General features: G+C 56.0%; 1 protein-coding gene across 1 annotated transcript; it reads right to left on the reverse strand.

Moving 5' to 3' along the window:
- Nucleotides 1-9,666: 9,666 nt before the first annotated feature.
- LSM4 (LSM4 homolog, U6 small nuclear RNA and mRNA degradation associated) lies at nucleotides 9,667-22,774 on the reverse strand. Its single transcript, XM_081284226.1, has 5 exons — nucleotides 22,660-22,774; nucleotides 17,983-18,024; nucleotides 15,028-15,126; nucleotides 11,528-11,711; nucleotides 9,667-10,100 (listed from the first exon to the last, which is right to left on the reverse strand). The coding sequence occupies exons 1-5, from the start codon at nucleotides 22,660-22,662 to the stop codon at nucleotides 10,009-10,011; spliced, it is 420 nt and encodes a 139-aa protein (XP_081140352.1). The 5' UTR covers nucleotides 22,663-22,774; the 3' UTR covers nucleotides 9,667-10,008.
- Between the last annotated feature and the right edge of the window lie 5,141 nt (nucleotides 22,775-27,915).

Here is a 27,915-nt window from a genome sequence, read left to right on the forward strand (position 1 = left end):
AGTCTCACTTCCCCTGGGGCAGGGCGGGGCCTGCGGGGGGGTCCTCACCCCGGCTGCGAGGCAGTCCCCGCCACCGCATGGGGTGGGGGCAGGGATCCGCCAGAGCTGAGGCCCGGGCTTTCGGCCCTTCTCTAGGTGACGTCCCTAAGTTCCCTGGACTTTGTTGGTTCTCATCTGAAAAATGGGAAGAAACTGACCTTGAAACAGCAAGTGGCTGAGGAGAGGACCCACCCCGGGCCGGGAGATGCAGCCAGACGCGGTCACGCCCAGCCTCGGAGGGGTCAGGGCCCAGTAAACACGGGAGCGATGTCCCAGTAAACACGGGCTTGACCTGGGACTGGAGCCGCAATCCAGGCGAAGGGAACAGCCCGGGCTAAGGGCCTATCTACCAGGTCCGCCCAGGACACTCCGACGTCGGGGCCCAGCCTGGACCCTCTCCGGGCAGGGAGCGGGTGGAGGGAGAAGGGACCCTGGGGGTCTCGTGTGGCAGCGGAAGAGTTAACCACTCTGGGCTGCCGGACCCCGCGGGGAGGGGGGCTGGTGGCGTCAGCGCGACGTCAGGGCCCGGCGAAGACGCGGACGTTTGGGCCTCGGGGCCGCAACCCACGCGGCGCAGGAGACCGACAGCGAGAGTCGGGGGCAGTGTGTCCTCCAGCGCTGTCGTGCGCGCCACGCAGAGGGGAGCCCGAGGCACCAGGAGGGGCCCTGCTTGACTGGTACTCAAGCCCGGGCTGCAGGCCACCTGGTCCCCTCCGCCGCCTCCTGTTCCCCCAGCTCCGGGGGCTGGAGGACCGTGGGGGCGGGTACGTGGGTTTGGGGTTTGCTTTCCAGTGCTCAGACACATCCCTGCAAAACCGCCCAAATAAACGTTTGCCCCCAGCTGCGTCCTGGCCAGTGGCCAGGCTGCGTGAGCCTCAGTTTCCCCAGAACAACTGGGGGGACAAGTGACGCCAGCCGCCGGCGCTCCGCTTGGCCGCCGAGAGGGGATGGCAGAGAACCGAGTGGCAGAGGCTTAAGTGGGGGAAGCAGCCAGGCGGGACTTGAATCCAGGGTGGGTTCCTGGCTCCCGGCCTCGCCTCCCCGCATCCCCTCCAGCGGCCTCCGCCCTGCCTCGCCCCTCCCCGCGCCTCCCCCTCCAGCCCTCCCCCTCCCTCCCTTCCTCCCACCCTCCCGGCCTGGGCTGCTAATTAAATTCAGGGCTGGGGGGAGGGGACTGCGCGCAGTTAACCCCTTCCCGGGTTAACCCCTTTCCCGCCGGCGCCCTGGAGGGGACTCTGAGCAGGGGAGGGGACTGGCTTTGGGCCGCTGGAATTTCCCCTTCCTCCTCAGGGCGCCCTTCTGGCCCTCGGCCAAGACCTGGGATAAATGAGCCGAAGGGTCGAGGCCAAGGCCCCACCGAGCTCTGCAGGGCTGGGCTAGCTAGACCTCCAGATGGGAGCCCCACAGCACAGTGACAGCCAGAGAAGACAGCTAGTTAGTGACCCGGGGAGATAAGGAGATAGGAAATGAAGGAGATGGAGGAGAGAGGGGGACTAGGAGGGAGGAAAATTGTAGGAGCCAGAGAAAGGGAGGCCCGGAGTGCCAGGAGAAAGCAGGTGAGAGGCGACAAGGGCCGGAGAAGGCAGGGCCAGCAGGGGACAGGACTGGGAGGGCTGGGGCTCAGGGGTGACCCAGCCTTTGCTTAGCATGTATGAGGCCCGAATTCAATCCCCGGACCAAGACACAAACAAAATGAGACACATGATTGTTTTTTAACCAGATCCATGTTTTGTGAAGGGACCACAGTCCTTGGCCGAGGACATGACACCACCCCTTAGCAAAAAGAGGTGACCATATAAATACTTCTCTATGGCCAAGGTAAAGGGACTTAGCCAGGGCAGCACGCCAGGGCTGGTGGGGACTTGGTGACTCCAGATGGTCAGTGGGAGGTGGAGGCCCCAGTGTGGCCTGGAGGCATGGGGCAGGTGCCCTGGAGGAGGAGGCTGTGGAGGTGACTCCAGCCCTGGGGCTTGGCCGCCTGGCCTGATTTGATCCCTGATTGCTGGTGTCTGATGGGGGTCTTGTGGCCCCAATGGAGGGTCAACCCTGCCCAGGGAGCTATCGGTCTCCCCAAGTCCTTGCCCTGTTCCTCCAGCTCTGAGTCATGTTGGAGGGGCCAGACACGGGCACATCACCGCTGGTCGCCCAATCCCGAGAGGGAGGGGAAAAGTTTGGGGAGGGGATTCAGAGAGTCCTTGACGGCAGCAGAGAGGGTACCTGGAAGATTCCAGAGGGAAGCAGGTTGTGGAGCTGGAAGAGCTTGTGCAAAGGCCCTGGAGTAGGGATTTGCAAAGTGTTGGAGGATTATCAAGGAGGGGTCCTGGAGTCAGTCAGGTGAGCAGCGAGGAGAGGAGGTGGGTCACAGGGGTACCCCAATCCTCTACAGCCAGTAGAGAGAAGTTCAAGTCCTTGCCATCCCAGGTGGAGCCCGTGGCATCTCTCCCTGCCTCAGTTTCCCCATGAGCATCCATGCCCCAGAGGAGACAGGGGAGGCTCAGGTTTGAGGATAGCTGTGTCCCCCACCCCCACCCCCGCCTCTCCACACCTACTGTGGCTCCTTACTGAGGCCCCTCTCCCCTTCGCCCCCCAACTGTAGCCGCTTCTTCATATCTAGTAAGCAGACCTTGTCCTCATCTGGGGACCCCACCCTGTCCACTCCCAGGGGATGGAGGGGCTGTGGAGGGGGTGGGAGGGCAGCATGTGGTCCCCAGGCTGCCAGGAACCTGGGCCCAGAGCTCTAGGTCCTTGCTTCCCCTGCCCCCGCCAGGAGGCGGCTGTGGTGGTGGCTGCAGTGAGGGGGTGTGCCCAGGAGCACCCTGCAGGCCGAGTTGCCATGGTGACACTGACTCAGCGGCAGAGGCAGTAGCAGCATCTGGTACCCGCCGGCGGCCCCTGCCTGGCCTGTGCGCAGCACCTGCTCTGCCCGCCCCACAGCCTCCACCCAGATCTTGTGAGGCTACAGTGGAGGGCTGGGTCCCCAAGGCTGGCTTTGCTGTCCCTCCACCCATCACTGCACAGGCCCCTGACCAGGCTCCTGCTGGACAGTGGGAAATGCTGCTGCTTCTCAACCGACGTGATTCTGCAATCTGCATTTGGGGTAAAATTGGGGGTTCATAACCCACTTCAATCTCATGTATGAAATATGACATGCCAAGAGCTTTGTAATGTTGTGAACAACCAATAAAAAAATAAAATTAAAAAAAAAAAAGAAATGCTGCTTCTCAGGGCCACGACCTCGGCACCGAGTCTTCCTCCACCGTCCATTCATCTACCCACCTGCTCATCCATCCACTCGCCCAGCCCATCCGCCCGTCCATTTGTCCATCCACATCCACTCATCTGTCCATCCCTCTGTTTACCCATTCATCCAACATCTATAGAGTGCCTACTGTATGCCCACACTGTTCTGGGTGCAGGGTGGTTGCCTGTGCTGGTGAAGTCAGGGTACCGCAGAGGGGTCTGGGGTGGGCTACAAGACGCGGCTGAAGCCTTCGTGGCCATTGGGGCCCAGATCTCAAGATGCTAAGTCCCCATCTCTTCCTTGGGCTCCCAGTCTCTCTCCCTCTCTCTTCCTGAGTCTCAGTTTCCCCACCTCAGAGTACATCTTAGATTCTTTTCCACAGCCTGCAGGCCCCAGCTGTCCCTCTCCTCCCCCTCCCCCCAACTTGTCCTACTTCCAGCCACATCAGCTTCTGCCTAACTCAGGGCCTTTGCACGTCCCACTGCCTGGAAGATCCTTTGGTTCTTCACCTGGCATTTATGGTATTTCATTCTTGCTTTCCCTATTTTCTGTCCCTACTCCATCTTTAGAGTATAAAAGCCTAGGAGATGGCCTGTTTCCTTTTTGGCTTGTACCCTTATTTCCCCAAAGAAAAATTGTGCAAATGAGCATTTCATAGTGTCTGACTTTAGAGCTGGGGGTGGGGATTAAGCTCTTGAACTGCACCTAACCCTCAAGGTATACTCCCATCCAAACAGCCTGAACCTGACCGTCCCTCAGCAAATGAAGGGTAAACACATGTGATCTGGGGCTGGGGGGCAGCACAGTGGCACAGCGCTTGCCTTATGGGTGCGAGGCCCTGGGTTCCATCCCCAGCACCGCAAAAACAAAAGGCAAAACTGTGGCCTGTCCTTGTACAGAATATAGTTCAGCCACAAGGAGGAATGAAACCGGGCACCGTGGCGCACGGCTGTCTCAAAACTAAGACAGGGCTGGGGATGTGGCTCCATGGCAAAATGCCCCTGGGTTCAAAGAAGGAGGAATGGAGCCCTGGCCCATGCTATAGTGTGGCTGGAACCCAAAAGTGTCGAAAAATTGGAGGCTTGGGGTGTGGCTCCGTGGTAGAGTGCTTGCTTAGTTCCCTCCCCAGCACCAAAAAAAAAAAAAAAAAGTTAATTTCATGTTGAGACTCTTAACCTAGGTTTTTACAAACAGGAACATTACATTTGAGATTAAAACTAAGGAAATCTTGCCACGGTGGCACACACCTGTAAACCCAGCAACCGGAGAGGCTAAGGCAACTAGCCAGACCCTGTCCTCAGGTAAAAACAACATAACAATGGCTGGGGATGGAGCTGGGGGAAGAGCGCCCTTGGGCTCAGTCCTCAGTACTGGGAGAAGGGAGGTGCATTCCTGCACCTGGGATCCAGCAGCTCCGGAGGCTGAGGCAGGAGGATCTCGAACTCAAGGCCAGCCTCAGCAACTCAGTGAGACTCTCTCTCTAAATAATATAAAAAAGGGCTGGGGGTGTGGCTTAGTGGCTGAGTGCCCCTGGGTTCCATCCCTGGTACCAAAGGGGGGAAAAAGCGTGAAATGTGTGGGTTCAGGGACCTGGCTCTGTCACCTGCCCAGAGAGGAGAAGGGAGGCCGTCTTGGGGCACCTGCCACCAGCTTCCTCTGTCACCGCCACTTGCTGCCTTTCCACCACAGCTTGGGGCACCTGCTCCTGGGTCTGCACCTGCTGCATTCTCCAGCCGGTGGCCTCAGAGGACTGAGACCCTGGGTCCCCGCTGATGGGCTGAAAGGCAGAAGGACCCTAGCCCTGGCCCCCGCCTCACCTCCTTCTGGTCTCCAGGAAGCTGAAGTGCTTGTGGTTGGCCACTCTTTGAGGCCACAGACAGGGGCTACTGAGTGTGACCAGGAGGTTGATGATGGTGAGGACATTGGAAGTCATGGAGGGGACTGTCCACCCACCCTGGGGAAGGAAAGGACCCCAATCTACATGGGGTCTCATGGTCAGTGGGTGGGCAAAGGGATGGAGATCAGTCCAGCTGGGGACCTGCTTCAGGTCATCTTGTGAATACAAACAGAACATTTTTCTTTTTTTTTTTTTTTGTACTGGGGATCAAACCCAGGTCACTTACCCACTGACCGCATCCCCAGCCTTCTTCTTCTTTTTTTTTTTTTTGAGACAGGGTCTCACTGAGTTGCTTAGGGCTTTAATAAGTGGCTGAGGCTGGCTTTGAACCCTCGATCCTCCTGCTCAGCCTCCTGAGTCCTGGGATCACAGGTGAGGGACGCTGGACCTGGTACTATTTTTCAATGCTTAAGGAAGAACTCTTGAGCAGTACAGGTCTCCCTGGACAAGGTCACTGAGGCCAGGCCTTCTCTCCCCAAAAAGACTTCTGGGGTCTCAGAAAGGCTCGGTTGACAGGGCCCTGGGAAGTGTCTGAGTAGCTCCACAGCAGCATGGAGACAGGGAGGCCAGGCTCCTTCTGTTTGCTGGGGACATTCCACGGGTCGAGGGGCGTGGCGTGAAAGGTCCTGGCCCATGTGGTTCAGAAGAGGGAATAGGGAGGGGAAGACACTCAGGACGCAGAGATTATTTTTAGGCATTGAACGCAGCCCTGAAATATTTCCACGGCCACTCCCGAGAGCAAGCCAGGGTGACTATTTCGGTGCCTGGTTCCAGTGGAGGCGGGGCAGGGGTGAGTCACTGTGTGGCCAGAGGCTGGGCCAGGCCCGGAGGGTGTTCTCAAGGCAGAATCCTGGGCCTGCAAGGAGAATGCTCACTGGTCCAGGATCAGGCTTCTGGTCACCAAGGACAGTGACCTGGCTATTGCTTCCAGTGAGGGCTGGACCAGCAGGGAAACCACCTTGGACAAGAAGAGCCTCTCACCAACCCCACAGCATTAGAACCAAGAATGTGTGGACACACTGCAGGTGTTCTCAAGTTGCCAGAGTGTTTCCTGCATTTATTGAACACTTGCTGTATACCAGGCTGGTCCTATGGTGGTTACCAGCATGTGTCCTGTGGGGGAAGCTGTGTCCCCTGCTGACCAGGGAGGAAACCATGGCACGTGGGTCACACCTGCCAGGCACCCTGAGCCTCTCTGATGCTGTAGCCAGGAGAGTGATTTCTTTAATTTAGTTTTTGTGGCCCTGGATGGAGCCCAGGGCCTCCTATGTGCTGGGCAAGCGCTCCACTCCCGAGCTCCACCCCCAGCCCAGGGGAATGCATTTTAGGCAGGAGCAGATCTCTGACCTCACCTGCCCATCCCAGCCACTTCTGGACTCCTCATTTTGGGCCTGACACACCTAAGTCAGAAGAGGTCACCCGGTGCTCTGAATTCAAGAGGCAACAGAGGGAGGAGCTCTGGGGCGGCTGCAGAGGGAGCGGAGTGGGCTGTGTGACGCAGGGCAGGTTGCTCACCCTGTCTGTGCCTGGGCTGAGTGGCAATGCCTCCCCGGGGTGGGTTCCAGAGCTGCTCAGCCCATACTTGGGGAGAGATAAACACTGGCTGCTGTGGGCACCCGCCCCTGTCCCTGGAGCCTGTTTCTCTCTGTGAGGACCCTCGGAGGTGCCAGTTGAAGCGGCTTTGTAAACCCACAGGGACCAGCAGGGGCGAGGTGGGGGCTGAGTGGCTCCGCTCCTCATCCTCAGTCCCCGCTCGTGCCCAGACCACATCTTGCTCCACGCCTACCGGAGGGGCCACAGCAGCCCAGGGCTTCCCATGCTTGGGGCTTGGTATGACTGTGAGGCCCCCTCAGAGGCCTCTCCTCCAGTCTGGGGAAGGAGGTCCCTCCCCAGCGTGCTGGACCCCATGGACCTCTGTCCTGCACCTTGGGTTGAGCCCCTGGCCTTGCCTGCTCTGGCCTCTTGATTTCTTGCCTCCAGCTGTTCTGGAAGGTTCCTTTGTCACTCAGGGCCTGCCTCTTCCCCATTTCCTGTCCCTCTTGCTTTGCTCCCATCTTTGGGGAACAGGGCCTTTGCACAGCCATTCCTTGTCTGGAAGTCCTTCTCCCAGACGGTTGGCTCCCTGGCCTCCCTCAAGCCTTCCCTGGTCACCTGTGCAGCCGCCACCCTCCTCCCGGGCCTCAGTTTCCTCTTCCCCCAGCAGCTGGCGTGCCTGCGGCTGGCCCACTGTGGAAGGGGAGGGCTTCAGGGCGGGGCCCTGCCGTGCTGCCAGTGCGTGGAGACAGGGCGGATGCCCCAGGTCCCCCTGGCGCCTGCCGTGGTCATCAGGCTGAGTTGGTGCTGGGTTTACCTCCACCAGCCTCTGTCCTCAGGGAGGGATGGCAGGGCACATTCACTGCCATGCCAGGATGCACTGGGCCCAGGTCCAGCCACAGGGGCAGGGGCAGGGGAGGCGATGCGGGGGCAGGGGCTCTGGGCAGCATGGAAGCCCAGCAGAGCCCTGATGCCTGCTGTGGCCAGGTAAGGGAGTGGCAGGGGACACTTCCTACTGCTGCCCTGGGAGCCACAGTCTCTGCACGTGTCCCTGAAACAGGCTGTGCCTCCTAGTGCACAGGGGGTGGGGGTGGCCCTGCCCAGCTCAGCCCCCGGCTGAGTCACGCTGTGCTGCAGCGAGGGCGTGTGCGTGTGCGTAGGCCTCTCTGCCAGAAAGCCAGCGCCAGGGAGAAGGTCCTGGGGGCGGGTGAGAACCCCCGCACAGGAGGGGCCCCTCGCTGGCCAGGTGACAGGGTGCAGACCCGGGCCCCATGGACCAGCAGGAGCCCAGGAAGACGCGGAAGGTCTAGGTCAGGAGCTGGGCTGGTGCTTTTGGTTTCTCTTTGTGCAGAGGCCGAGGCTCGTCCTCTAAAACCAACCAGGAAGAGACAGAAACCTGGGCTGTGCTGACACCAGGCCCGGGAGGGGGCTGCCCTGGAGGCCCGTCTGCAGCACCTCAGGAGGGGAGGCGAAGGCCGCTGGGGCAGGCCAGGGCACTGTGCTCACGTCACAGGCGAGAGGGGAACTGGGCTGGGAGCCCGGAGCTGCCTGGCTGAAAAGGTCAGAGCGGCTCCGCGTCTGGCTACGCAGGCGAGAAGCCGCGATTACGCAGATTACGCCGCCTGGCACCAGGGATTAGCTCCTGAAAGACCCACTAACTGATCCCCAGAGGCACCGGACTGCGAGAGCCTGGGGCTCTGACTGGCTCGGAGTGAGCTCTGGTTCAGCCTGGTGAGGGAGGCGACCTGGGCAGAGCCCAGTGGGGAGGGGAAAGGCCTCCAGGGCTTCCTGTGAGCTTGACCCTGAGCTCCTGGACTCCATCAGGGCCTCACCCAAGAGCTGACCCCAGCAGGGAGGGACCTGACCCCAGGGACCTCTATGGGCTGGGAATGGGGAGCCTCCGCCCTGCCCTAGGCCCCTGGGCCCTCAGCACAGGGGGGGACCATGCCAAGGGCTGCCTGTCTAGCGAGCAGGGGCCCCTGAGCCTGTCCGCTCTAGTCTAAGCCAGGGCCACGACTACTGTCCATGTCCCTGTGGAGGAAGGCGGCTTTGTGAGGCTTGGGACTGGCCTCCCCCAGACCTGCTGGCCCCATGACTCTACCTCCAACCCTCACAAAGTGCTGCTCTGTCACCACAAAAGCATTCCCACAGCACCAGGTCCCAAGAGGGCCACGGCCAGTGTCCTGGGCACCAGGCTAGAAGAATCCTAAAGGCAGAGACCTGTGAGACGCAGGACCCAAAAGGTCCCAGAAGGACTGGACCCAGGGCAGCACCCCTTTGGCTTCAAGGCCCCTCAGAGCAGGCTTCAACACAGAGCTGGGCAGAAAGCACCCGCAGGGACAGCCGACCGTGTCTGGCCCCGTGGCTCCTGCCTCTGCTTACAGAAGGAAAACTCGGGCAGACGACGCTACTGGAAGCATTTTTCCAAAGTGCTGACTCCATGTCTCAGGTGGACGCCACACACAGGGCAAGAGTCTTGGGTTTGTGTTGAGTTCCTGCGTGGCCGCGGCGCAGCTCATCTCTTGGTGAACCCCAGGGTGGAGGTGCTGAGGAGCCGGGCACAGGGGGGAGTCCAGGCAGCAGAGGGTGCCACTCCTGGCTGCTGCCCAGGGCACTCCACCTCCACAAGCTGGGGGGACGAGCCCAAGCCGCCTCTCCTAGGATGGGAGAGACAGGAGCCCCTGTCCTGTGGAGAGGCTTCCCCTTGGTGACATGGGCCACAGCCCTGAAAGGGAAGTGCCCTCACGGGGGCTGATTTCCAGAGTCTGGGGACAGTGGACACAACACACTAGGTTACCTGGTGGCTCAAGGGAATGAGGGATCGCACAGGTACTGAACTTGTTTTTGTTTTTATTTTTATAACACAAAGAGAAAGGAAGCAAAAGGGAACAGGCTCTGTGGCATCCGTCCTTTGTCCCTGCTGTTTGGAAAGGTGACCTGGGGGCTCCGTTCAAGACGACTGGGGGCTGCAGACAAAAACTCGCCTTTCTTGCAGCTGCCATGGGGCTCCAGGGGCTGGAGGCAAAAGGCCGAGCCTCCAGGACCAGGGCCCGAGGCTCCTTGCCGCACCTTCCCCTCCGAGGGGGCTTCTCCCAGGACCAAGAACATCAGCAACATTCCCAACCGTACAACGACAACGTTGGTTTAAAAGACAAACAAAAAACCCGTGGGGGGACTTCACCTAAAGAGGATCCCACAATACAGTGTGCATTGTCCCCGCGCCGCGCCTGGCTCTTCCCTCCTCTCCGCGCTGGGAGCTGACAGCCACACCACTGCCCGCGGCTCGGTGGGGAGGCGCTCACTGCTTGCCCGCCTGCCTGCCCGGCTTCTTTTCAGGTTGGCCTCGGCCCGTGCCAGGGATCCCGCCTCGGCCCCGGCCGCCAAACACACCTGTGGGACAGAAAGAGGGGCTGTGGCTGGATCCCAGGGCCTTGGCCTCTGGTCATGTCACCGGACCCCTGAGCCTCAGCTGCAGCTGTGAAGTGGGGACAGCAATCCTACACCCAAGGTCCTCTGCCGCGCAAGCGAGGGTGGGTGCCTGAGCATGTTCTCCTTGTGACAAGGGCTGATATTGCCCCAGGGGTGCCAGGCACTGCTTCAGGCCCCCCACGTCCCTCAGTGCAGCCAGCTATGCAGGGCACACACTCGAGCAGCCCAGCCAGAGCTCGGAACCCCAGGAAGGCTGTCGCCAACAAGTGCCATTCACTGAGCACCTGAGCCACGTGCAGTGCCACTGTCGGGCCCCTCTGCAGAGCCTGCTGGGCTGGAGGCCCTGATCTGTGGTCTGGAGACAAGAATCCCCACCTCCTCTGGGACCCTCCACCTGTGAAGACGGGGTCATCCCGGCTTTGTTGAGACTTGGGAGTCCAGACTCTCATCAGTGGGCCCTGGGCACTGTGAGGACAGAGGACGACACCAGCACAAGCTGCTCGACCTCACATCTCAGCAGCAGAACCAACTCTGCTGGGCCGGGACTCCAGGGGCCCTGCTCCCCTTGCCCTCCTGCCCCTTCTCCCAGCTGCTCCTGACCACCTCATGAGCCTTGGCTCAGGGCTGGCTCCAGTGCCCTTCCCAGCTGCGGAACCCTGCTTTGCCGGGAGCCCCGCCAGGCATACAGGTGTCCTACAGCGGTGGACACAACCCAGGTGCCTCACGAGCACAAGGCTGGGATGGGGTGGGAGGGACAGGGTCCGCGAGGCCTGAGCTGCTTGTGGAACAAACTGAACTTTATGCCAGACTCACAATCTCAGGCGGGGGAAGCGGCGAGGCCGGCGTCCACCCAAAAGGGCAAGGCTTGGCTTCCTGCAGAGTAGTCAGGGTTCCATGCCAGGCCTGAGCCAGGGTCCTGCCAGCAGCCAGAGGTGGGCACCACCAGACTCTCCAGAGGGGAAACTGAAGCTCAGGGAGGCGACCTGTCACGCCCAGTGCATCTGCCATGCGGAGATGGCAGGACCCAGACAACGGACAGGGCTGAATCCTAACGCCCCCAGCTGTGTCCTGGGCAGCCGCAGGGCTGGACCTGGAGCAGGGGAGCCCCACCACAGCTGTTCCCTGACAGGCGGTGCCAAGGCTCACTGCCAGGAGAAGGCCCTGGCAGGTGGCAGGGCCAGTGGCGACACTCACACCGTCAGCTGCTGCACAGACAAGCCCTGGCAGCCACTCTGTCCTGACCCAGCTCCCTGTGGGGGAGGAGGCCCGTGATGACACCAGTCAAGAATGTCAACACCAGGCAGGACAGACACCACGTGCTCGTCCCCACACAGTGGGGAGGCCCTGGCAGCCCCAGGTCAGCGCACTGAGGGGGGCAGGGAGCCTACCTCGCCCAGCGCCCCCCATGCCGCGGCCTTTCTGCTGCTTCTGCTGCTGCAAGCCACCGCGGCCCCGGCCCTTGGCCACCACCTCCTCCTTGACCATGTCGATGATCTCGTCGGGGATGCGCAGGTACTTGATGGTGCTGCCTCGAATGTAGCACTCGGGCATCCGCCAGAACTTGTCCCCATCCTGTGTGAGGAAGAGGTTGGGGTCACTCACCTCTGCAGGCCCAGTCCTGGTAGGAGTCTCAGACCCGCTCGGGGGGGGGGGGGGGTGGTCCCATGGGGGCTCAGATGGCCGGGACGTCATCTGTTCCCACCTCAGGGAGCTCTGGTCCCCCATGGAAGCTGCGGGAGGGGTCCAGCCTCCAGGAGGGCTCTCTCCTGACTCACAGCTCCATACTGAGGAGGGACCCGAGGCTGCAGGAAGACAGCCTCTCCGGTCCTGGGCCTGGCTGGCGGGATGGGGTTCCCCCAGGCTGGGACGGCGCCCTCCCCAGTCTAAGCCAAGGCTCTGCCAATCTCAGCTGAAGCTTTTTATCTGCAGCCCAAAGCCCAGAGGGGTGAGGGGTTCCCCGACACCAAATGCTGCCCCAGCCCCACCTTCCACGTGGGACCCTCTCTATAGGCCCCCACTCATTCATTCACCCAAGACTGATCTCAGCAGGGCTGAGCTGGGCACAGAGACAAAGGGCAGTACCACAGTGACCCTGTACGGTTTGTGAAGAGGGTGGGCGAGGACAGCTTTCGGTGATGCCAGTTTTTTTTTTCTTTTTTTTAAAGAGAGAGAGAGAGAGAGAAAGACGGAGAGAGAGAAGGAATTTTTTAATATTTATTTTTTAGTTCTCGGTGGACACAACATCTTTGTTGGTATGTGGTGCTGAGGATCGAACCTGGCCGCACGCATGCCAGGCGAGCGCGCTACCACTTGAGCCACATCCCCAGCCCAAGTGATGCCAGTTTTCAGAGAAGCCAACTGAGGATGGGGAGCAAAGTGAGGCCTAAACCCTCAACGTCAACCCTGAGGACCCAGCAGCCAACTGCCTCCCACAGCAGGACACACCCAGCAAGCACTGGCCTGCCCCTCCCCGTCCCCCTCCCGCTGCCCTGGGGCTGCTTCTATCAGATGAGTTCGGCCCCACTTCCCAGCCCGTCTGTGGACAGATGCAAACCAGGTGGCCGCCTCCCTCCATCACCTCCAGACAGCAGACCACAGCAGCTTCCTGCTGGCGCCTCACCCCGGAACCACAGAGGAGGTCCAGGTCCCCAGCATGGCTGCAGAGGTCTGGGGCCAGCCTTGCTGGCTGTCCGCCCCCCAGCCCTTGCCACTCCTTCCACAGGGAGCACATACCCAGGTTGTTCCCAGGGCTTCCCACATGCTGTCCCTGCCTTTCCTCTCCAGATAGCTCTAGCCCTCAGCAGTCCCCATTGTCTCAAACCCTCAGTTTCCTGTCACCCACACTCCTTGGTGCTTAGGTCTGTCTGGTCCAGCCAGTGGAAGGACCTGGCAGGGACAGATGGGCTGCAAGGGTACCATGTCTTCCCAGGAGCACAGGAACCTCCCGAGGCCTCTGGACATTCGCTCTCCTGGGGGGGTAGCGGGCTCCTCCTGACCCCCATGACCCATGTTCTCCCTTTCTTACTTTACCCCCAAAGACGCCTTTCCCCTGACAAGAGCTCACATCTTCCCTGAATGTGTCTCTGCTTTCCAAAACAAATGCGTAGGTGTTTCTGGGGAAAAGAAAGAAGAGGGGGTGGGAGGCCACGCCCACCCAGACACACACAGGAGCCTTCCGAGGAAGCTCAGGGTGCAGGCTGCCTGCGGTGCTCGGCTCCCTCGGCCTGAGTCCCGTCCTTGTGTGGATGGAGCCTTGGGGACCTGGGCACAGGGGCTGGTTAACAGCAGGAAGCCCACAGCCTCCCACCTCCCCAGGTTTCCAGCTCCGAGGGTCTCCACATTGTGTGCCTGCCACCGAGGCCTCCTGCCCACTGCGGGTGCTGGGGCAGGGCCACTCAGGGGAAGCCCAGCTGCCCTCTGAGCAGGTTGCGGAGGCCTGACCAACCCCGGGGATTATCCAGCCTGAGTTAAGGGCACAGAATCTGGAGGCGTCAACAGCACACTAGGGGCTCGCGCACCCTTTGACACAGGGAGATTCCAAGGCCTGAAGGTAGACAAGAGCTGCCAGGTACACACAGAATGACACACGGTGTGGCCATTCACATGGCACTGTCCGTCACAACCAAGTGGACACATCAAGACCCGCTGAAGAGCATGGGATGAAAACCAGGAGGCACTACTAGCAGCCCACCACAGAACCCCCACCCAGGGCCCCCACCCAGTGCTGACACAAGAAGCCTGTCTACGACGGAGGGGCCACCCTGCGCCTGCCCATCCAGATGAGAGATGGCCCCCTTCTGTTTTTTTTGGTACTGGGGATGGAACCCAGGGGCGCTTAACCACAAAGCCACACCCCCAGCCCTTTTTATATTTTATTTAGAGACTGGGTCTCACTAAGTTGCCTAGGGCCTCGCTAAGTCGCTGAGTCTGGCTTTGAACTCACAATCCTCCTGCCTCAGCCTCCTGAGTCGCGGGGATGACAGGCATGTGCCACCACACCTGGCAAATGGTCCCCTTCTTACATTCTACTGTCTTCTGACAAGGTGAGTCCTGGGTGACACTCTTGTTCTCCCCTCCACCACTTCCTCCCCCAAACTATGGGGAGGACAGAGATCAGCACAGGTTGACGGGAAGGAGCAGCTGTCCCCACCCGTCCTTCTTGTCAGTGCCATCTGGGTCACGTCAAGAGTGGTGGAGGCCTGGTTTCCCAGGGGAGCAGTCTCCCAGCTTAAACTCGCCAAGCGCTGCTCCCAGTGAGGCACTTCCTGGTTCAGGGACTGGCCAAAGGCTCGGGGCCATTCGGCCTTGGTGCTGCCCCCCCAGCAGTGGCTTGGACATTTCCTGACCACGTGGCCCCTCAGAGTCCAGGCAGCATCCACAGCTGAAGGCAGCAGAGGTGGACAGGGAGGGTCAGTCCTCCCATGGAGGTAGCTGCCCCTGCCATATAGCCATGCATGTGCCGTATGTGCCTAAGTCCTTCTAGGCCAAGGGTGGCCTCTACAGACATAGTGGCCGACGCAGGTGGGCAGAATGACCTGGGTGGTCAGCACCCAACAGGGCAGCTTTCCTGTGCCACAGGTGTAAGGCCCAGGTGCTTCAGGGACTTGAGGCCTGGCCAGACACTATCCCCACTCCTCCCCGCCCTCAGCAGTAGCTGAAGGTTCCTGTCACCCTTCCACAAGGCCCACGCAGGGCTCCTGCCCACTGGGAAGTGAGAATGCTGGGTGGCAGCCTGCACTCCGGATGCTGCGCCCACCCAGTCCCCACCCCATGACAGTGCTGCCGGCTCGAAGGTGGCCCTTGCCAAACCGCTCGATTGGTGCACGGCCACCGCCCTCCCTGCCACCTCAACCTCCCCCACTGCCTCCAGGGATGGCCGGGCCCTCACCCTGGACGTGCAGATCACCTCCCGCAGGTTGATGTTCATCCAGTTGTCACAGCTCACCAGGTGCCCATTGTACGTCTCCCCATTCTTGAGCTCCACCAACTAGAAGGGAAATGGACGATGGTCATCGGCGGCCTGCAGCCTGAGCACTGGCCCCAGTCCCACTGGCAACCACCCACCGCCAGGGCCTTGTTGGGACCCCCGCAGGGCAGGCCTGCAGCACCAGACCCCAGAGTGGTCCTTCCTGAGGACAAGCTCGGCTTGCTCTGCACACCGTGGAGATGACATCAGACTTTCTATGAAGACAGTGACTTTTTTTTTAATATTTATTTTTTAGTTTTCAGTGGACACAACATATTTATTTTTTATTTTTATGTGGTGCTGAGGATCGAACCCAGCGCCCCATGCATGCCAGGCGAGCACGATTTCGCTTGAGCCACATCTCCAGCCCCAGGGGACAGTGACTTTTATTTGATTAAAACAACTTACTTTTTCTTTCTAGATGGCCTTTTTTTGGGGGGGTGGGGTACAGACAATTGAACTTGGGCATTCGACCCCTGAGACCCATCCTGAGCCCTATTTTGTATTTTATTTAGAGATAGGGTCTCACTGAGCTTCTCAGCACCTCGCTTTTACTGAGGCTGGCTTTGAACTCGCCATCCTCCTGCCTCAGCCTCCTGAGCTGCTGGGATAACAGGTGTGTGCCACACACCCGGCTCCAGATGGCTTTTTTTTTAAAAAAAACCCTGTATTTGTTCTTTTTAGATATACACGACAGTGGAGTGTGTTCTGACGTATCAGACATACTTGAAGTCTAACCTCCCCTTCTTGTGGTTGTCCACGATGTGGAGTGACACTGGTTATATATTCATATATTCATTTAAAAAAAAATCTTTTAAGCCCAGTGCAGCAGTGAATGCCTGCAATCAAATTGCAATCCCAGCAATTTGAGAGGCTGATGCAGGAGGGTGGCACATTCAAGGCCAGCCTCAGCAACTTAATGAGACCCTGTCTTGAAATTAAAAATAAAAAAGGCTGGGGATAGAATTCAGTGGCATGTACTTGCCTACCACCCGCCCCCCATTTGTGGTCCTGGGGTTCAAATCCAGGAGTTAGGAGCACAGGTTAGGGTCAGGAGCACAGGTCAGTGGCAGGGCACATGCTTATCAGGCCTGAGGCCCTGGGCTCAAGTCCCAGTACCACAAATAAATCAAATTAAATAAATAAAACTTAAAACTTTATATTGGGGGGCTGGGATTATGGCTCAGTGGTAGAGCGCTCGCCTAGCACGGTCGGGACCTGGGTTCGATCCTCAGCACCTCATAAAAATAAAGGCATTGTGTTGTGTCCATCTACACCTAAAAAATAAATATTAAAAAAAACTTCATATTGAATAAATATTTAATAAAAATATTTTATTAAAAACAAAATTTAAAAATAGGGATTAAAGCCAAGATGCACTTAACCACTGATTTTTAAAATTTTAATTCTTTTTTGGGTACCAGGGATTGAACTCAGGGCACTCAACCACTGAGCCACATCCCCAGCCCTATTTTATATTTTATTTAGAGATAAGATCTCACTGAGTTGCTTAGCACCTTGCTTTTGCTGAAGCTGGCTTTGAACTCACAATCCTCCTGCCTTAGCCTCCTGAGCTGCTGGGATTATAGGTGTGCGTCACCGAGCCTGGCTATGTGGACTTTGGTGGCCTGGAAATGCTGTTCCTTACAGCAACAATAATTGCCTTTTTTGATGTGGTTTGAGGACAAAGGTAAGTAGCACATCATTCTAAATATGCTACTGCTGGGGAAAGGCTGAGACTGGAAAAAAAAAAAAAAAAAAAGAATCACAGTGGGGGGCACTGCTCAGTGGCTAGCAGGTATCTAACACACACAAGATGCACAAGACCCTGGGTTCCAGTCCCAGTACCACCAAAAAAAAAAAAAAAAAAAAAAAAAAAAAAAAAAAAAAAAAAAAAAAACCAAAAAAACTGTGATCTCTGCCCAAGAGAAACAATACGAATAAAATGTGTATTTGCAGTGACACTATTTGCGACAGCGCAAGAATGGACATCGTTAGAAAGCTCATTAATAGATAAATGTGTGAACACAATGTGGTCTGCCTACAATGGAATGTCATCTGGCCACAATGGAGCACTGACACACTATCACAGGGTGAACCTCAAGAACACAATGTCCATGAAAGAGGCCAGACACGAAAGGCCACGTGTTCTCCGTCCATGCTCGTATGGAATGTCCAGAATGGGTGCACCCGGAAGAGAAAGCAGATCAGTAGCTGTACCAGGCTGGGGAAGGGAAATGGAGTGACTGCTAATGGGGACAGGGTCTCCTCTGGGGGCCACGAATGTTCTGCCCAAGCTGTGCGCGTGCTAACGCCACTGCATTGTAAGCTTCAAGGCAGACACGAGCACAGGGGCCGAGGCCAGGCCTGAGGGAGCTCCAGCAGCAAAGGAACACACAGTGGAGCCGGCTCCGCTGTGTGGCGTGTTGGTTACACTTGAAGAAAAAAATGTAAAAGAGAAACAGCTCACTGACGTGGACAGTGGCCACGTGTATTATTGAAGACAGAAGTAGTTTCAGGAGCAAAGTCCGTCCCCGGATTCCCTTATGTCTGCGGGGGCTGAACCCAGTGGCGCTCCACCACTGAGCTGTGCCCAGGCCATTTTTATTATTTTGAGAGAGGATCTCGCTAAGTTGCCCAGGCTGACCTTTAACCAAGTTCTCTTGCCCTGGCTGCTCAAGGGACGGGGATCACAGGCTGCCACTGTGCATGGCAGCGTGTGCCACCTTCCTAAGGAGCAGAAACATCTTGGGTGGGAGGGAAGAGAGAACGAGCCTCGGTGTTCAGACCAGCAGGAAATCCCCCATCCAGAGGGGCCTGTCTCCACCCTCAACATGTCCCTTCTGAACAGGCCACCTTAGCCCAGCACCTACTCACCATGGGGTGGTTCTGAGCTGTCTTCAGTAGCGACAAGGGAAGCTGCAAGGCAAACAAAGTCACGTGACTTGTCTGACCAGCACCCCCAATGCCCCTTGGGAGTGCAGGAGCGAACCTGGACCACCCCAAACGACAGCCCTCTCCTCCCTCAGCCCACCCCACCACACACACCCACCTCCTGGACCAGGAGTCTCGCACGCCCTCACAGAGGCAGCTGCCACCTGGCCTTGGTGCTGACCATTCTGGTCATTTCTTCACAACTCTCGCTACATTTACCCACACCCAGTGCAGAGCAGGGCCCTGCTTTCGGGTTTATAGACAGCATCACAACACGGTCCCTGTGTCGCCTGCATTTTTCACTCGACCACACGGTGTCCAAGATGCCTCTGCGCCTGTGACTGGCCTCTGCATCAAGGGTACCCAACCAAATGCAGATGGAAAATATTTGAAGAAAATAAAATTGTGTCTGTACTGGAGACATGGATTTTGTTATTACTCCTCAAACAACACAGCGAACCAACTCTGCACACAGCATGGCAGCCGGCGGGGTCTCCTGACTCTAGGGAGGGCTGAACGTCCACTGGGGGCGTGCACGGGTGCCACGGGGATCCTAGTCCACGAGGGACCCGAGCACCCACGTGGGTCTGGGTGTCCAGGAGAGGCCTGGAACCCGCCGCCTGGGGGTACTGAGACACCACGCTTATACCTGGGGCTGCAGCCACCACCACCCCAGCCCAGGACCATTTCCCCTGCCCGAGACAACCGGACGGGATGGAGGCGAGGATGCTTCAGTGCGGAGGCCAAGGAACTTGCTGAAAGGCAGGCAGCTGGGAAGATACAGGCCCAACCTGACCCTGTCTGCCCCAGGTTGGCCTAAGCCCACGCCCCACTGGCCCACAACTGACTCTGCCAGGCCCTATTGAGGGGTCAACCCCAATCTGAAGCGGACACATCTGAGCTGGGGGTTCAAAGATATTCATCAAATGAAGGCAGAAGAATATTCCAGAAAAAGCCTGCTTCTTTTTGCAGGCAATGGCAGACAACAAACAGATGGAATCTTTACACACACACAGATAACTCGATTTTTCATTTTCCTATTACCACTGAATTCCTCTTTCATGACAAATATGTAATATTTTTGTTTTGAGATGGGGTCTCGCTATGTTCCCAGGCTGGGCTCAAGCAATCCTGCCTCAGCTGCACAGGCAGCTGGCACCACAGGCACATGCCCCTGTACCTGGCCTGGTAGTTTGGTGTTTTTGTTTTTCCTGGTGTTGGGGCTGAACCCAGGGCCCCAGGATCTCAAGCATGCTGGGCTCTACCACTGAACTCCGCCTCCAGCCCTTGGTAGTATTTTTATAACTGGGGGAAAAAAAGCAGCTCTTTTCATTTTGGAAACACAAAGAATGACTCATTCCCTGGGGACTGCCTCTGGGCTTCCAGAAAGAAGGGTAACTCAGGTGGCAGTGCCTGGGTCCAGAGTCCATCCCAGTGTGGCCAGGATGAAGGTTCTGGCTCTGAGGGCCCCAGGGCTGAGAAAACACCTCACAGAAGACAGAGCTTCAGTGCGCCTCGCCCGGGTGACTCTGGAATCCCAGTCAGCCCAATCCCCAGAAGCCTTTGCAGGGGAGTCCTGGTCCAGCCACAAGGTGGCTGCTCCTCCCTGGGGTGGAACTTGAAGGCCTTGGGGGAGGGAATCCTACATCCCACAGGCCCTTCCTGAGAAGAGCTGCCTGGAGGAGGTCCCAAGCCAGCAGGAAGCCAGGCCCAAGCCCACTTCCTGTGCTGGCTTCCTGGAAAGGCAAGATAAGGAAGAAGAGGCCAAGCATTGAAGGAGTGGCTGCTGGGCCCTGGTGGGCGGGCTGGGCTCCTGCCTTTGCCTTTGGGATGTAGCCCAGCAACACTGCCCCGGCGGTAGGTACACTCAGGAGCCTCACACTGGCCTGCTTGCTTTCTTACGTCCACAATGGGCACCTGGACCCAGGGGGAGGAGATGCATGGGCGCTTCTCCCAGATCACTGGGAAGGGGGTAGGGAACAGGCTGGCCCTTGATGCCAAGAAGAAAAATGGGCTTGGCAGTCATTTATTTTAGATGCCAGCACTCGTCACGGGAGGGACCTGCCCAGGAACACAAAGCATGTCCCTGGGAAAGCCCAGCAGGGACAGATGCCTGCTGCCAGCAGGTGAGCAGATGTCATACTACAGTGTACACACGCTTTCCTTGTTGGGGACAGTCCTTCTCAGGACGACCCATGGTTTCCTCAGCTGTGACTGGCAGGTCCCTATTCATAACGTATCCAAGAGTGGACATGCAGATGGGGCCCTGAGGTAGACCAGGTGTCTAGCACACACCTGGCCCTTGGTTTCAACCCCAGCACCGAAGGGAAAAAACAAAACGAAACAAAACATCTGAGACACAGATGGGACAGGAACAGCCTGACAGCCCACCCCTGGTAAGCCAAGCCAGTCTGAGGCCACAGCCAAACTGGCCAACCTTCACCCTGCTGTGGCCTCCACCCAGGGTGCCCTTCCAGTGGCTGGCGGTTGCTAAAACGTCACCTTCTCTGGCCAAGCCCTAATGGCCACCCTCTGCTGTGCAGCTGTTGGTTTCCATCACAGGCTGCCATCAGCCTCTAATTATCTTGTTTATATATTACCTGCCTCCCCGGCTAGACTGGAACACTCAGTGGGTGTGGGCTTTGTCTAGTGCCAAGCACACACAGGGCCAGGGACCAGGGAGAAGACTCAGTAAATATTTGCTGAATAAATACAGGAGGGAAGTGCACTGCCACCCAGGGAGGCACACAGAGCAGAATGCTTGCCCCACCCCACAGGTAAGGCAAGGGTGGCTCTGATGGACAGAGGTGGCACAGGGACAGGGAGCCACGTGACAATGGCCTGGAGCAGTGACTGCATCTTGCCTTATTCTATGTCCTCATTCTCAAACCATGCTGCAGACAGAGATCAGAGGAAGGGGTGGATCCTGATGAACTTAAAAGATGGAGGAAGGGGTGCAGCTCAGTGTCAAGAGCACAGGCAGAGTATGGGCGAGGCCATGGCTGCCATCCCCAGAACCACAAAAAAAATTTAAAAAGCAGGAAAGTGCCAAGTGAGATGGGAGTCTTCTACCCAGGGGACAGAAATCTAAATCTTAGGCTAGAAAAGTTGTTTCAGGTAAGAGGATTCCTGTTTTTAGACTTTCTTAGAACTCCAGAGGTCTAATCCTCAGGTTGGGGTGGATTGAGGACTAACCCAATGCCTCTCATTCAGGAAGCCTTTCAGGATGGCCCACCCCCAGGCTGCTCCTTCTGGCTCCAATCTGACCACAAGGGACTGGGAACGTGTGAGGGTGTTTTGCCTGTCTACTCTTGGCTCTCCTCCAGGAAACTCCTAGAAAGTCGAGACTTGGGGACTCTGGATGTTCAGGAGGCGGAACGAGGCTGAATGAGAGTCTTGAGTCTGTACCTTGTGTAAGTACTTTCTAGACTCTGCTAATGTGTTGGGGACAAAATGAAGATCTGCTGAACAGAGATGGGTCTTTCCAGTGCCTATCCTACAGTGCCAACTCTATCTACTGGATGGTACGCAGCAGGGAGAGGGGCTCTCTGTGAATTCCTGCACTGGCCAGCAGCACTTAGAAGCCTTCATTAATCCTTAGTTTGAGAAATGTGCAGCCACCCCTTGGGGACCTCTTCTGCTATTCCAGAATCCCTCACCATCTCATGGAGTGACTGGAAGTCACTTCCCCACCAACATCCTTGATTTCTCTCACTAAATGATGGATGCTGATGGGCCAAGAGACTTACAGCTCTAATTCCTGTGTCTATATCTATACACCAGAGTCACCAGAACCTTCCCACCCAGAATTCTCAGGCCTTAATTTTTCTTTCTGTGAACGGGGAGGATTCCCTTTGTCCCCCTCTGGCTTAAAATGCGCCTTTACTGGGCGTGCTGCACATGTCTGTAATCCTGGGTTCTGAGGAGTCCAAGGGAAGAAGATCACAAGTTCGAGGCCAGTCTGGATAATTTAACAAGACCTTGTCTCAAAATAAAATTGAAAAAGGGTTGGAGAAGTAGCCTAGCGGTACAGCTCTCATCTACTGAGGCCCTGGGTTCAATCCTCTGCATCAGGGCTGGGGACAGGAACCCCTCCTTTCCCTGGAGTGAAATGCTGTGTGGCCCAGGGAGAAACAATTCCCCTCCCTGTGCCTGTTTTAAGACAGAGGCATCTAAGTGTGTGCTGCCAACATTCTGAACACTTCGCAAGCTCTCTAGCTCCCCAAACGGGCTTCACTTGATCCCTACTTCTCGACACACTAGCTTTCTGTAACCTATGAGATTAGCCTGGGCCACTTCGCTCCGTGTCCCTCCAAACTTCATTCCCCTTCACTCGCGGTGCCCTTTGGCGGGTCCTGTCACCCCACCGACATATTAGGACGACCGCTGCCGGTTGCTGTATTGTGAATATGTGCCCGTCCACCCCCAAACTCCTGAATAGCGACGAACTGGGTACCCTGGGGAGGCCTCTGCTGCCTCGGGCCTCAGTTTCCCCGCCTGCCACAGGCGGGACACAAGACTTGCACTGCATATTTATCCCGGCCCCTAGCGCCTGCCCCGAGGGTCCCGGATGGCCGCGTCCCCCACCTCCAGGAGAACCCACCGTCGACCTGCCCTCACCATGTTGTCGGCGGGGACCGGGCTCGCCGGCCACTTCCGCCGCTGCCACAGCCGCTCACGTTCCTCCCGGTAGCCGCCCGGCCGCGCGCCACCAAGCTGAAAAGGAGTGGCAGAGACGCTAGCCAATCAGCACCGGGCTTGAGGAACAGACAGCCAATCCTTGCCTAGAGGGGCGGGGCCTTCTGGGCATGGTGGGCGTGGCAGGCCGTGTTCCCGCCAGAGAACTAAGGGAAAAGGTCGTAAAGTGCCCCGGCGAGTGATGCAAAAGGGGGCAAAGTAGCGCATGCCAGCTCACGATGCATTGTGGGTAAGAACGCATGCGCAAATGAAACCCGCCGCTGGTCTCCTGGGCTCCTCGCTGTGGGCAAAGCCCGTTAATGCCACCAGGTTTGCTACAGAGAGGGAGAAATTGAGCCTCTGCGGTTATTGGGAGGTCCTTAATGTCACCCTTGGGGATCCTAGTGTTTCGATTCTCGTTATTGCTATTATCCTTGTTATTATTAAGTAAAATAAGGGTCTTTCGAAAACAGGCCCTGGCGTACAGTGCCCGTCCCTACAACCCAGGTGCCTAATGGGGCAGGACGGAGGGGACCGCAAGATCGCATCACGCTGCTCAGAATGACGCACAATTTAAATCTTACAAGTTGTTTATTTCTGGAATTTTCCACTTCATATATTTTAAATGATTTTTAAATAGTTTCTTTTTCCATTTAGTAGATTTGAACTGCAGTTGATCGTGGGTGACTGAAACCGGGGAAAGCAAAGCCGCGGTGGGGGGGGGGGCCGCTGTGCCCAAAACCGGGAGCCTGCAAACAGATCTTGAGCCTGATGCGGTGCCTCACGCCTATAATCCCATCCACTTGGGAGGGTTCCAAGCCGCCCGCCAGTCTGGGCCATTTAGTGAGACCCTGTCTCAAAATAAAAAGGGCTGGGGATGTATAGCTCAGTGGGAAAGCGTCCCCGGGTTCATTCCCCAGTAACAAAACAGACAAATGCGGGGCGGGGGAGAGGGGAGAACGCAATATTCTATTTGGGAGGCCAGAATTCTGCAAAGTGTCAACAGGGTTGATTCCTCCCTGAGGCTCTGAACGACAATCTGTCCCTTGCCTCTCCCTCCTGGCTTTTCTGGTGATTGTCAGCAATCCTTGTTCCTCAGCTTGTAGATGCGTCACTCTGATCGCTGCCTCTTGTCTTCACACCTCCGTCTTCTCTGTTTCTCCTCTCCTTTTCTTTTAAGGACACTCCTTTGTCTCATTAAACCCACCCTAAATCCAGAGCAATCTCATCTCTAGGTCCTTGTTACACTGCAAAGACCCTATTTTAATTAAGATCATATTCACAAGTACCAGAACATCAGGACTTAGATATGTGTTTTTAAGGGATATCACTCAACCCAAGTATTAACTATGTAGCCTTTTTTTTTTAATAGTTCATTTCTCCAAGGTGAGCACAAATGTACAGGTGTCTCTTGGCATCCACAGAATTGGTTCCAGGACCCCGTGGAGATACCAAAATCCAGGATGCGCAAATCCTTTATGTAAAATGGTTTTGTATTTACAGAGAACCTACACACATCCTCCTGTAGGCTCTTAATCATCTCTATTCGGCCTAACACAATGTAAATGCTGGGTAAATAGCTGTTATATTGTATTGTGGAAGGAATAATTGGGGGGAGCCTATACATCTTAAAATTTTTTTCTCAAATTTTTGGTATTATTTTAGTTGTAGATGAACACAATACCTTTATTTTACTTGTATGTGGTGCTGATCCAACCCAGTGCCTCACACGTGGTAGGCAAGCACTCTACCACTGAGCCACAACCTCAGCCCCTCAAATATTTTAGGGCTGTGTTTGGTTGAATCCACGGAGGCGGAACCTGCGCATGGGATTGTAGTTGACACCCTTGGGGGTACCTAACTTCCTAGGAGAGACTCACTTGGGTGCCCATGGAAAGATCCATCCTTGGCCTAATGCTTTGATCTTCAGGCCTGTAAATGTGCACTAGGGGTCCCTGTCCTAGCCTTCTGAGCCTCAGGACTGGCTGCAGAGCATTTTCTTAACACACCCAGGACCAGTAGCTTCCAGTTGAAAGAAACCTTTGTCTCTGAGGCAGATTGGGGACTTTTTTTTTTTTTGAGGGGGTACTGGGAATTCAACTCGGGCACTGAGCCACATCCTTAGCCCTATTTTGTATTTTATTTAGAGACAGGGTCTCACTGAGTTCCTTAGGGCCTCACCATTGCTGAGGCTGACTTTGAACCTGAGGTCCTCCTGCCTCAGCCTCCCAAGCTGCTGAGATTACAGGGGTGCATCACTGCGCCCGGCCTGATACTTGACTTCTTAATGAAAGATGGCCCTGTACTAGGCCTCTGAGATCTGGGAAGACTAGAACAGGAATCCACATACCTAGTTGCCTTCCACCAGAGGGCTTGGGGCACTAAACTCTTCCCTCTTTTTAAGGGGAGAGGGAACTCTGCTAGGACAGAGCTTTGAAGCTCAGACATGTTCTTCCTACGAGCAGGGTTACTTGGCTGATGGATCAAAAGAGAAAGCAGAGAGCCCCCAGAATTCCTGGACCAACAGCGGGCCTCCCTACAGTTTGCAGAATGAAGACAACATCCAGACAGAAGGAGAAAAAAACAGGAATTCCGCCATGCCTGAAGCCAGTTTACCTGATCTTCGCTGTTCTTTGAGTCATGAAATTTTCTTCTTTGCTTAGGCCAGTTTGAGACAAATTTTCTATCAAAACCCAAAGAAAAATCCCAGCAATGGTAAATGGCAGGAAAAGCGAAAACACAGGTTAGAGAATGTCAAGTCCGCTCAGGGGCAGAAGGAGGACCTCAGGGGTGACCCTGGCTGGATCAAGAGTGCGGAGTCAACTTCCTTAAGCAACTGGCACCAAAGGGAATTTGGGGGGGAGATGTTGGCAGAATTCAGGCAATGACTTCGTGAAGTAAACAGAATTTCTGAAATCAGAAGATGACAAGACTGGAGATCCAGTTTTAGAGCACCTGACCTCCAAGCTTATGTCTAAGTTGGGGTTTCCCCCACCCCCAGAAGCCAATGCTGAGGTAAAGACTCAAGGGCAGGCAGGGCTGGGGTGTAGCTAGGTGGTAGAGCGCTTGCCTAGCACGTGTGAGGCCCTGGGTTGGATCCTACGCACACATAAAAATGGATAAATAAAATAAAGGTGTAAAAAGTGTTAAATTAATAAAGGTATTGTGTCCATCTACAACTAAAAAACAAACAAAAAGACTCAAGGGCATGTGGTTCATTTAGCAGGTGATCCCAGGCAGCCCCTTTGGAGCTGAGCAGGACAAAGCAGGAAGGAGCCCTACATGAGATGTCAAGGAGCAGATGGTGCGGTGGCAATAGGGCTCAGTCCCACTGGGGACCTCAGAGACCCTGAGCCTTATGGTGGTTCCGCCCCAGGGGAAGGGGGGCTAACACAGTTAGTCTCCAAGTTCCTCACATCATTGCTCAGGGCTGCTCCCGAGGCATCTGAATTCCCTGACCCTGGGGGCTGGCCCTGCAACCGACAGAACAGGCTCCAGTGTCTAAGAAAACCCAGGGTCCCTAACAACAGGCAGTCCCCTGTGGACGCTGAGGGCTGAGGGGACGTGGCTCAGGAGGATGAAGTCCTCATCCCCATCTCCCTTCCTGGGAGGCCGGTGGGGAGCCGGGGCTTCCCCTAGGAGGAGGGCTGTGTGAATTCCAGGCATTGAAGGAGATGCCAACGTTCATGATGAGCTTTGCCCAGGGCCAGTTCTGGGTGGCCCAGACACGCTGGTGAGGTCGGACGGGAGGACGCGGGTGGGATGCCAACTGGGTTAGAGGGATCCAGGCGCCTGGCCAAGCCTCCTTTGCCAAAGGCAAAGCCCGAGGGATGTAAACAAGAGAAACTGGGTCCATGCGATGTCCCAGCATCAATATGGCGATGGAAGTCGGAAGAAAATCGAATGCTGGGTCACCATTTTATGACTTTTTCTAGACTTTTCTAAGTCTTCCTTTCCCCCCAACAGGCGAACAGTCTTAAAACCCCAGCTTGGGCGACACTATGTGGCAGACCTCGGTTACTGCAGTTTTTGTGAGCTCTTGCAACATAGGTGGGCCCCTGAGAGTTCGCCCTCCCCTTAGCCATCCTGATTGGTTAAAAGAAGATCTATCAAGACCAATGAAACTCTGCCCTGGGAGCCTGGGGGTGGAGCCTAGCGTGTGTGAAGTCCCCTGGGTTCCATCCCCAGGACCTAAAAACAAAAACTCTGCACAAGAAGAACAATACTGAAAGCTGAAAGGCATAAAATAAAATAATGAAAATTCAATGCCATCAAGATCAATATTCTGGGTGAAACTTTCTGCAGAAAAAAATTTTATATATATATATATATATATATATGAAAACACACTGCAGTTACTCAGTGGAAAGAAGGGCACAGGTGAGTTCCTGGATCCAGCTATACCTGAAGTCATGAGCTGTAACCTTCCACTAAGGTGAGCCCAGGAAGTTTTTTATCCTCCTCTGGTGCTAGTGATAGAACCCAGGATTTTATGCATGCTAGGCAAGTGCTCTACCCCTGAGCCACATCCCCTGTGCTAAGTTGGGGTTTTGTGTGTGTGTTTGTGGGGAGATACTGGAGATTGAATTCAGGGGCACTTAACCACTGAGTTACATCCCCAGCTCTATTTTACATTTTATTTAGAGACCAGTGTCTCAACTGAGTTACTTAGCACCTCACCTTTGCTGAGGCTGGCTTTGAACTCATGATCCTCCTGCCTCAGCCTCCAGAGCTGCTGGGATTACAGGCGTGCCCCACCACCTGTGGCAATATTGGCCAAATTTTATTGTGTACATGTACAAACGTGTAACAAGAAATCCCACAATTATGTACAACTATAACACCAATTTTAAAAATAAGGGAAAAAAAGAACCTACACTAAATTGGGTGCTGTGGTGCATACCTGTAATCCCAGCCACTTGGGAGGCTGAGTCAGGAGGATTGCAAGTTTGAGGCCAGCCTCAGCAATTTAGCAAGACCCTGTCTCAAAATAAAGGAATAAAAAGAACTGGAATGTAGCGGAAAGGTAAAGTATCCTGCTGGGTTCACTCCCCAATAATAAAAAAAGAAAGAAACCGGGCTGGGGACGTGGCTCAAGCGGTAGTGCGCTCTCCTGGCATGCATGCGGCCTGGGTTTGATTCGATCCTCAGCACCACATACAAAGCAAAGATGTTGTGTCTGCCGAAAACTAAAAAAAA

The sequence above is a fragment of the Spermophilus citellus genome (genome assembly GCF_964194105.1).
Source record: "Spermophilus citellus genome assembly, chromosome: 3".
NCBI classification, from domain to species: domain Eukaryota; kingdom Metazoa; phylum Chordata; class Mammalia; order Rodentia; family Sciuridae; genus Spermophilus; species Spermophilus citellus.